At 54.2% G+C, this 10,364-nt stretch overlaps 1 protein-coding gene across 3 annotated transcripts; it reads left to right on the plus strand.

The window, feature by feature from the left end:
* The first annotated feature begins 1,234 nt into the window (after positions 1-1,234).
* Positions 1,235-9,252, plus strand: LOC116781477 (hydrocephalus-inducing protein homolog). 3 transcript variants are annotated; one of them, XR_004354885.1, is made up of 12 exons: positions 1,235-1,276; positions 1,364-1,554; positions 1,955-2,104; positions 3,012-3,251; positions 3,525-3,698; positions 4,159-4,326; positions 4,620-4,793; positions 5,890-6,014; positions 6,447-6,579; positions 6,872-7,076; positions 7,523-7,664; positions 8,913-9,252. XR_004354885.1 is itself a non-coding variant. In XM_032677158.1 (9 exons), exons 5-9 carry the CDS (start codon positions 3,638-3,640, stop codon positions 6,567-6,569), a joined length of 651 nt encoding a protein of 216 aa, XP_032533049.1. In that variant the 5' UTR covers positions 1,235-1,276; positions 1,364-1,554; positions 1,955-2,104; positions 3,012-3,251; positions 3,525-3,637; the 3' UTR covers positions 6,570-6,599. The 3 variants fall into 3 exon arrangements, 1 of the variants encoding a protein (XP_032533049.1); XR_004354886.1 differs by having other exon boundaries at positions 4,162-4,326; XM_032677158.1 differs by lacking the exons at positions 6,872-7,076; positions 7,523-7,664; positions 8,913-9,252 and having other exon boundaries at positions 6,447-6,599.
* Positions 9,253-10,364: the final 1,112 nt, after the last annotated feature.

Consider the following 10,364-nt stretch of genomic DNA (forward strand, 5'->3'; position numbering starts at 1 on the left):
AGTTTTCCTGTGCAAATCTTATTCCAAGGCTCGGAAGCAATTTCAGGCTTGGGCTGTGCATCAGGAGAAGTGTTTTCACTGAGACCACTGGAGGTCCAGTGGATTTACCTACACTAGCTTTTTGTAGCAGAGGAGCTGTGACCAGAGTCCATTGAAAACTAATTTTATTTTTGGGTCCCATTGGAAGCTGATGAAACCTAGGACCTGCACTCCCCATAACTTCCCAAAGTCTTTGCCAGGTGGTCAGGCCTTGGGTTTTGTAGGTTTGAGTTGAGTTTTTACAACAGTGAGTACAGAAATATCCACTTTATTTGAATCTTCCATCCACCTGAACGTGTGGCCATGCTGTTGTTTAAGGACTGTCCTTACTTCTCCTTCCAGAGTTGAGCTGCCCGAGTACATCCTGGACATGGGCACTGTTGTTCAGGGTTACAGTAAAAGCTGCACTGTGAAGATCACCAACACCTGGAGGGACCCAGTAGCCGTCCGGGCCGATGAACGTGCCCTGGGTGACACAGGTAACCAGTGCTGGAGAGGCTTCCCGTGGGCTGCAAGGAGCTGTCTCAGACAGATTGGCTTAAGCCACTGCACATGGGGAGGTTTTTTGAGCTTCTTCCTCCCAGTGGCCCTGCTGGGAGCTTCAGGGCCAGAATTCTCCTGGCCAGCCGTGCCCAGGGACCTGGCCTGCCTGGGGTTGCCCTGACGCTTCCCTGCAGGGGCCTGATGGGCTGATTACCCACCTCACCTGCCAGCATCTTCTGCCTTTGGTTCCCATTGGCATCAAGTTTCTTTGGGCACTCTGGGAATGTTGCAAACAGACGAGATCTGTTGTGGTTGGAAAGTGCTTTGTCTGGAGTTCACACTCTCACAGCTCTTGTGTTCAGTCTCTATTGATGAAACAGCCTGTTTGATCCTCTGGTGGATCAAAGTAGGCTTCCAAAAGAGGCCTGGAGGCAAATCTGCACTTCCATCACAGAGTGGCTCGCTGTGTCTGAGGGCTGCCCAGGTGTCTCCTCTAAGTTTCTGTCCCGGGAACAGCACAGCGTGGGGTTTTTCCCAGGGCTCCCAGCAGGGCTCTCGTATGGTCTTAACGTGCTTATGACACATTTCGTGTTGCTTGTGTATCTCAGCTGCTTTGTTTTCATCTGTTCAAGGTTTCAGCATATACCTGGAGCCCGTGGAGTTCCTGATCTACGGCGCCAGCAAACGGTTCCAAGTGAAATTTGCAAGTGCCAACCTGCCCATGAGAAAGGTGGATGTACTCCTGCCCATCAAGGTACTGCAGCTTTTGGGGCAGGCAGCAGGCTGGGCACAGCAGCACGTGTCACCTGGACTCTCAGCTGAACTCTCTGTCCTTCTCCAGGTAGAGAAAGGCCCCACGCTGCACATCCACCTCCGTGCCACTGTGATTCAGCTGCTGCTCAGCCTCTCCAGGAACAGACTCCAGTTCCCCCATGTCCAGGTTGGGCAGTGCTGGAGTGAAACAGTCCGGCTTTACAACCGGTTCAGCGCCCCTGTGAATGGTTCCTCACTGTCAACAAACCTTCCAAGAAGGTAAAGCACAGGGAAATGTAACACGCAACGTTGGGTTTTCTTTGCACCTCCTGCCTTTTCTGTGCCTGTGGCTGCCTGAGCACTGGGGCTACAGCGTGTTTGAGGAAGCTTTTGAGGGTCCAGATCAAGGCTGCTTTGCCTGGACCTGGTTCCATTGACTGATGCTTTGCTTCTCTGCCATCCTCACCCATTCCTCCTCCTCCTCCTCTGAGGACAGGACGGTGGCTCCCCATCTGCTTGCCCTGCCTGCAGGTTGTCCTTCCAGTTCTAGACCGTGGGGTCCACGCTGGGTTTGCTGTGGGTGCTCTCAGCACCGGGACAGGATCTCAGAGCACTCTAGGAACCGAGGCTCTGTCCTCTCAGACCGAGGAGACCTCACACGACTGGTTTCTGTGCTCAGGTGGACAAACGTTTGACACCGGCTGTGCGTCAGAAGGAGCTCCAGGCTGTGAAGGATGATTCCCGTGTCTTTCAGTGGAAGGCCCGGGAGGGAACCCTCTATGGTAGAGAGTGATGTGACCTGCAGATCCAGTTTTCACCCCTGGAAGAGGTGAGATTGGCAGCTGTCGCCGCAGGAGCTCTGTCAGGGCAGGGTGGTAAGGAGAGCCCGACGCAGGGAGTGGCAGATGAGCTCTTCCTCCACGGGCAGCTTTCTGGAAGCCCTGCACTCACTGGGCCTCAGTTTCCCCTGCAGCACACCCTTCTGAGAGGCGCCTTGAAATCCCCAAAGGGAACATCGGGGCACTGTGCCGTGGCTGCCTCTCTGCCCATGGGGGAAATCTGCCTGATTCCCCTCATCCTCCCCCTTGCCTGATTGTATTTGCAGCCTGCGACACTGGGTGCAGAGCAGCTGGCACAGTCACAGGGCATCAACCTGGAAGGGCCAACCCAACGCTGGCTCATCCTGCTGCTGGCACCAACAGACAAAACAACCACCAGACACCTTCTGGGACTTGGAAACTGACAGGGTGTAACAGGATGGACACAAGTGCTTCCTTGCCCAAGAACAGTCCCAGGGATCTTTTCATTGCTCGAGAGATGTAACCAACCATCTTGTGTCAGGCTTTGACCAGAACCAAACACTGAGCAGAGAAGACGACCTTTATTTCTAGCCAGCCAGAGCTCATCTGCCTCTCTCATGGAGCTGGTGTTTGCCTGACGCAGCAGTGCCAGGACGGAGGGCCTTTCTCGGGTGCTCCTCCATGACTAGGGGAGAACATCTGATAATCCGTTTTACATCCATTTCATACCCAGATACCCAGTTACACTGCACACCAGGATTTGTCCCAGTTACTCAGAGCCAAGGACACAGATGCTGTAGCCCCTACCATAAGTAAAGATCTGGGTTTCCATTCCCCCTGGAGGGACTGATAAACACCCCTGACCTTTGGGCAAGGCTTGTATTTGGGGTCCTGTGACCTAGGACTTCATGGACAAGTTTTCGGCACTTTTTTCAGAAGTCCTACAAAACCGAGCTGAAGATCAACATTTGTGGGAACAGCCAGCTGCTCGTGCTGCACATCTCAGGACAGGGTCTGGAGCCACAACTGGAGTTCAGCCCCGCAGAGATCAAGCTGGGAGCGGTGCTGCCGTGCAGCCCTGAGCTGGAGAGGACAGTGGTGGTGAAGAACCCCTGCGAGTTCCCCACTGAATTTTACTCCCTGGAGTTTGATGAGGAGTACCGTGAGGAGGAGAAGGTGAGAGGGAAGGTCTGGTCCCCATGTGCGTGCTCCCCAAGCTCTGCAGCACTCCAGCCTTCCCAGGCTTGTGCCAGGGAGATGGAGGCAATCCCCAGGGCAAAGCCCAGTGGCACTTGGAGGTGAGCCATCCCTGCTGGCAGTCTGTGGAGGGGCTTGGATAGCCTGTGTTGTTGGGAGGAAGGAAGGAGGGAGAAGATGGGCTGAGTCTGTTGGTATGATGGAGGTTGATAAAGGAATCTTGTGGATGGTTTCTCTTCCCCACACACACAGATCCTGCGGACGCTGCAGGAGTTTGGAGACCGGATGGCCGTGGTGATGCCTCCACGCGCTGTGGGTGAGAAGCTGCCCCCAGAGGTGCTGGAATATATGAAAAATGGAAGAAGATGGAGGCTCTGGGTCGAGAGATTATGTCCAAGCGCAAGGAAGAATCAGGGCAGGACAATGGTAAGGCTTTGGCATTGGCTGTTCTGACTGTGGACATAGCAGAGAGCCCAGCCCACGCACCCTGAGCTCTCCATCACCTTGTTCTCCATACAAAGCCCATGCTTTTAGCAGCCATCTGATCTCCTGCCTGGTGGAGGAATTCCTGGGTGAAGGGCTGTGGCATCCTCTGCCAACCTGGAGTGTAGCCAAAGCCAGCTCCTATCTGCCTGCCACAGACTGGGGAAATATTCAGGATATCCCCTTGCGTCCCTTAGCCACAAAGAGTAGCATCAGATGAGCTCTTCAGCCAGTAGGACCAGGTCTAATATCACTGGCTCTTTTATATTCGCTCCTTCCCAGCAACAAAAGCACAAGCTCACATTGCTTTCAGCCATCTCCTTTCCTGGGATCTGAGGGGATGGGGAGGATGATCAGGATCCAAGGTAGGCAGGAGGCTGACTTTTCTACTGGTTCTGCACAGCAGCGCTACAAGAGAGCATCAGGTTGTTGAAGGACATGGTGGATGAGTGTGACAGGCCCATCCGTCAGGCCGTCAGGCGCTACCTCGACACCAATCCCGTTTTAGAAGAGCTCAAAGCCCAAATGCCCAGAGGGATTGCCATCATCATCTATGGGACACCCCGGACAGGTACGGGAGCCACAGCCCTGGGCTGCAAGGAGAGGGGGAAGCAGGAGAAATGCATCCTAGTGGACCGTGGTGCCTGAGACAAAGTCCTCAGCTGAATATGAGGTGGAGATGATCCACCTGGGGCTGGAGTTCAGTGCTCATAACCGTGCTCAAGCTGCCTCCCTCGTGGTCTCCCCCTAGAAGGGCACTTGCTTTCCCACCGTCCTTGAAACCCGTTTGTGAGTTTTCCAGAGCCTGTCCCTGAAAATGCCTCATGTGCAGGTGTCACCAAACAGTCTTCCTCTCTCTCTCAGGAAAGTCAAGCGCGGCAGCCGCCCTGTCCAAGTATTACGGTGCCACCTGCTTGTCCCTGGACGAGGTGGTGACAAAAGCCATGTCGGACGAGCGCAGCTCGGCGGGGCGCCGGGCCCGGGAGCTGTGCGTCGAGGCTGCCCGTCAGCGAAGAGCCATGAGGGAACAGATGCCGGGTAAGGAGAAACGCTGCACCCAGAGCATGCTTAGGAAACCACCACAACCATCCACTTCTGCTTGCTCAGAGAAATGGTTTGGCAGCCCTCGGGTCTCTTAGGGAACATGGGTGCTGTGCATCTCTGGCTAGTTTGAAAACAGAAAGCTTGATTTGAAGGGCTCCGACAGGGGCGCTTTAACTGCCATTCTTGGCACGTATTCCTTTTTCTGGAGGTGGTGAAGCACACCTGTCTCTTTCTCTGAATTTTTTATATTTCCTCAAAGCTGAATCCAGCTTGCTCCTCACGGGCAGCAGGCAGAACCATTGCCCACCTTCAGAAGGAAAAAGCCCTCTGAAGTGGCTCATTAAGCACAAGACAACTATGAGTGTGGCTTTGCAAACGTGAGAGGAAGGGAAGAATAAGCTCCTAGAGGAGTTTCCAATGAGAAACATGCTGTAGATGACCTCTTTTCTCCAGAGATTTTCCTATGCCCACTGTTGGGTCACGCAGCTCGTGCACGCTGTGCTGTTCTCCAAATCAGACTGGAGACTTTCAGGAAACTTACTGGGCAGTTGGTACCCTGAGCTCTGCAGGGTGAGGGCAGACCTACTCAGTGTGGGGAGAAGTTTTGCACTGCTCCGCTTTGAACCTGGTTGGGTTCAGAGCTGGTGGAAGGAAGAAGGGTGTGGATCCCAGCTGGAGTTTTCCCACACGGAGGATTTAGCTCCAGCAGAGAGATGGGTGATGCAGCTGGGGCAGGGCTGCATGTTACAGTCTCCATGTGAAAATGCAGGATGGGTGCAAGGTATGGAAACAATGGTCCTGGAGGGCGAATCTTTGGCTTCATCCGTAGGGGAACTACTGTGCTAGCAGTGTCACCTGTGTACGTGTTTGTTAGGAGGGGCCTAGAGCTGGCTTTAAAATTCAGTCTGGGCTGGTGTGCTGTCCTGCTGATAAGCAGGGAAGGAGCTGCTTCAGGGAAGCAGTGCTGCTAGTGCCCAGCAGGCTGGGGGACAAGTGCCATGTCCCTTCCAGGGGCAAGGCTGTGCCCATTGGGGTGGAAGGTGCCTGCTTGCTCCTCACAACCCTGTTGAGCCATCTGTCCCCTCTGCAGGTAAAAAGGGTACTGAGGCCAAGAAAACTGAGCCCAGCCCTGGGGACAAAGCCAACCAGAAGACCCTGAGTGCTGGACACCATAGCGCTTCATCAACCAAGGATAAGGCATCTGACAAACCCCAGGCAAGATTTTCAGTGCCCTCCAAGGTGAAACATCATCTGCACTGTTGCCGTTGAGATGGGAAGGGGCTGCTTACAGTGGAGGCTCCGTGTCACCAAGGGCCTGGTGCAGGGTCTATAGTGCCAAGAGCCAGCTGGGCATGGCTTGGGGCGGGAATGTGCTCTGGCAGAAAAGCACCATTGGTTCTTAATGGTGTGTTGGCAAAGTGTATTCCTGGCTGACTTGGCTGCAGGCGGCGAGCAAAGCTGTGGGAGGCTGTGCCGGGGCCTTGCAAGCTTGGGTCTCTGCTGGCCAAGGGACGGGCCCTCCAGGGCCTGCACTGCAGGGTTGCCCTTGTCTCCGCTAGCGAGGAAGCCCAGATGCGAGCCCAGCACTGGGAACTGTCCAGGGCTTTCTGCAGGGGTTTATTTTCCGTACCCTGTTCCACATTGCAGATGGCAGCCGTTTCCTGCGCCACAGCGACTGACCATCCTCACCAGGACGGGGAGAAAGGAGAAAAAGAGGAAGTGTTGGAGCTGTGTGCTGCCCGAGGAATTGCTGGTGGAAATCATCTCTGAACGGCTGCAGGTACGTGGCGTGGGGGAAACGGAGACGTTCCTGCTCCAGAGAGACAGGCAGTGAGGTACAGCTCGGAGAGGAGGAGGAGGAGGTCTGTGCCTGCTGCTGGAGGATCCTGTGCCGCATGCAGGGATCCTTGGGGGAAGGTGCAGATGCCCTAAGTTGACAGATCCAAGCTGGTCGTAGCTAATGCACTGGGAATGACAGCGGCTGGTGTCCTGAGACATCTGCATTTCTGACCCGCTGCGAGCCCAACGTGTGCGATGGCTGACTCGCTGTTCCTGTTTGTCTCTCCTGGCAGCTGAGTGACTGCTACAAGGGAGTGGTGTTTGATGGCCTGGAGACCCTCTTTGCGAGCAGCCTGGCATCTTCTCTCCTGTGCGTGCTCAAAGCTGTCAGCAATCGCCCTCATATCCGCGTTGTGAACATCTTCCAGGATTCTGAGTTTTGGAAAGGCAGGCAGATAGCTGCAAGAGAGAGGAGGGCAGCTAAAAAACAGCAGAAAGGTGAGATATCTCCACCCCTCTCAAATCTCTCTCAAGCCCTCAACCTTAGCTGTGTGTATCTGGGTTTGCAGCAGAGCTTGTAAGAAATCTTTTTATTGATCCTTCTGCCTCAGTGTAGCCAGCACTCAGCTCACAGCTTCTTTACATACAGCAGAGCTGAGGCTGTAAGACTCACCTTAATCTCCATCATTAAAGCTTGGGTGCAAGTGCAAGCTGGCGTGGCTCAGTGACCAGCCCCCAGCCAGCTGTCCACAGCCGTGGTGCACCTGAGCCAGGCCACAGTTTGGGGGGCTGTCTGAATTTTGGAGCAGGGATGTGAGCTCCGCAGTGTCTCCTGGCAGAGTGAGAGGCTGGGTCAGGAAAGAGCTGTGAATCCTCGCAGCTGACCCGGAGCCCCAAGCTCTGCTTGCAGTCACTGATGGCTTCTCTTGTGGTCTGTGCTGAAGCACGGGAGAAGGAAGAAGCTGCCCGGAGAGAGGAAGAACGTCTCTGGGATGTGGATGTGGATGAGTACGAAGCCCTCTCTGAGAAGCAGAAAGCTCTGCTTGATTACAAAATAGAACAAATCAAGCGTGAGTGGAAGGAGAGGTAAGGAAGCCTCCCCTGGGTTACTCCTCAGGGTAGTGTCCCTGGAGGGTTTCTCTGCTCCAAGGACCTTGGTTGAGCTCAGAGGAGTTCAAGAGCAAAGGCCAGAAGCAGCACAAGGATGGCCAGGTCCAGGTCCCCGGTTCCCAAGAGAGGAAGGACTTTCCTCTGTTGAGATGAGAACATCTTCTCTCCCTTTTAGCCGTGAGCCCTCTGGCTTAGACATGGCCTGCGGGGAGCTGGGCTCTGGGCTTGCCTTGCCACTGCCCACGGAAGTGTCTCGAAGTGCGTGATGTTGGTTCTCATCTTCTTCATCATCCTCCTTCTTCACCAAACCCACAGGATTGTGGTGTGGGCCCGTGTGGGACACAGCTGAGCTGGCTTGCTTTCACCCCAGTCCTGCTCTAGACGAAGTCCTTGCAATGCTGATGTGCCAGGGCTTTCCTTAGGGTGGAGCACCATCCATAAAAGCTTAGGCTGCCCTTCAGCTGCAGCAGCAGGTGAACCCGGGAGAAACTCTGGCCCAGCAAGGCAGCCCAGCTCAGGAGGACACACAGGAAGAGGGTGGAGCTGGGAGGGGAAGCTGCTTAAAGCGAGCCTGTGTTTCAGCACTTCTCTCAGCCCAGGCTGATGTTTGTTGTACTGGGAGGAGATGGCCAGGACTGCTTCAAATCAGTTCCCAGGACAGACAGCACAAGTGTGCTCTGGTCACAGCTGTGTTCCAGCAGGAAACCTGGTGATTCAGAGCCTGATTTGCAGGAGGGGACTTCCTGCAGCCTTTGCTTTTTGATTGCTATGGTTATTCTCATTAATGAGCAGGCACAGCCCAGGGAGAAGGGGGCTGAAGGAGCCAAGTATGCATTGGAGGAGGGATAAGTAGGTGTTAGCAATTCATGGGCAGGTCTAAACTGGGAAACCAAGAGAGGGGGGGCTTCAGTCATCCCTGCAGAGAGATGGTGGATGAGCCTTTGGCAGCGTGCTGGAGGTGTCCGGGTGAACCTCAGGGGAGAAGGTGCACAGTTGATACCTTCTGATGGCAAGGTTTAGGTTTGGCCGGCCCAGGAGGTCACCTCTAAACCTTCCTCACTTGGGATATTCCCAAGCTCTCTGGGTTGAGGAAGGTCCACGGAGATGGTCTGACAGTTCTACCTGGCCTCAGGGTCAAGGAGTGAAGGGCGGAGCCAGCTGGGATTACAGTGAGCCCAGGTTTCTGGTGGTGACTCTCGGGGGTGTTTTCTCTTTGGCTTGCAGAAGGGAGCTGGAGCAGCTGGCTCGAGAGCATAAGGAAAGCAAAAAGGTGTCATCACGAGCCTCAGAGAAGCAAGATAAGCTGCAGAAGAAGAAGAATGGCCGCTCGGTGAAGTTTAAGGTACCCGCAAAAGAGCAGCAGGGGGAAACCAAAAAACCAGAGGTCCAGAGGAAGAGCAAAAAAACCAGCAGCCAAAAAACAGCAGCAGGAAACCAAAAGCCAAGTGGTTCCCAGCAAGCCCAAAAAAACATCAGCAAAACAACAGCAACAAGAAACCAAAATCCCAGAGGTGCTGAGTAAGCAGGACAGGATCTTGGACCTGAGGTTTAAGATCTATTAGTCTTCGCAGAACAGGATCAGATGTATTCTGTCATCCTGGGACAGGGTTCAGGGTATCATGAACCAAGTGCAAGACAAGTCCCAGTCTTCCCCTAAACACAAAGATGAGAAGAAGAGCAGTAAGTCTCTAGAGAAGCCCAAGAAGAATCCTCTGAAAAAACATGGCAGCCACAAGAGTCTTCAGCAGGAAGGGGAAGTTGCAGAAGGCTCAGTTGGAAGCCAGGGGGCCGGAGTGCCCTGCTTGGACTTCCACGTCATGCGTCATGAGAAGGTGTTTAGGAGGATCCTGAAGAGCAAGAAGCTGCCACCAGCAAAGCAGGTAAAAGCCTGCAAGGTTCAGATGCTGAACTTGCCATGGTCTGGGACCCTGGAACAGTGTGTCCCCCAGGTGATAACAACACAGAGCCTTGTCAAGGCCACGATGATGTTCCACAATAGCTCTGCAGTATCTCTGTGGATGGGGAGGTTCTCAGCCTCCCTCAGATGTGTGGAAAGTGGGAGTGCTCTGTGTCCAAGCATTCCATCTGTTCAGAGAGTTTCTCAGTCTGGAAATCATTAAAAATGGTCCCAGGGCAGGGCAGCTCCCAGGCATTGTTCTCTTCAGCTGAGTCACTTGGGAGAGGTTTCTCTCTTGGTCCCACTGTAGGTCCTGCCTCTGCTCTGGAGCCTGCTGACCCATGGGACATAAAAAAGAGCTTGTACTCCGTGTAAATCAAAAACTCCACTGCCAAAAGCTCATGGCCTTTAGGGAAGGAGTGTGAGGATGAAGGTGTCAGGAGTATAAAAAGGCTTTTCTCTTTGGTTTTAGATCCTGTACTATCTGGGACTGGGACCTCCCATTCCCCCTGGCTCTCTTTTCTCCATGGCTCCCTGCCCAGAGGAGGACAGAGTCCCCACAGCAACAGAAGACCTCAGACACTTCATCCTTGTTGAACCTGAGGGTGCTGCTGCAGAAGATGATGTGGTGGGTACTCCTTTTGTGCCTTCAGTGAAGGTGCCAGGGCAGGGCACAGGTTGGATGGAAAAGGGTCACCGTGGAGGGGCAGTGAAGACGTGATGGGGCCCCATGTCTGCAGGCATCCTTTCCACCAGGGATGAGAGAAAAGAGACAGCTC

The sequence above is a fragment of the Chiroxiphia lanceolata genome (genome assembly GCF_009829145.1).
Source record: "Chiroxiphia lanceolata isolate bChiLan1 chromosome W unlocalized genomic scaffold, bChiLan1.pri scaffold_48_arrow_ctg1, whole genome shotgun sequence".
Lineage (NCBI taxonomy): Eukaryota > Metazoa > Chordata > Aves > Passeriformes > Pipridae > Chiroxiphia > Chiroxiphia lanceolata.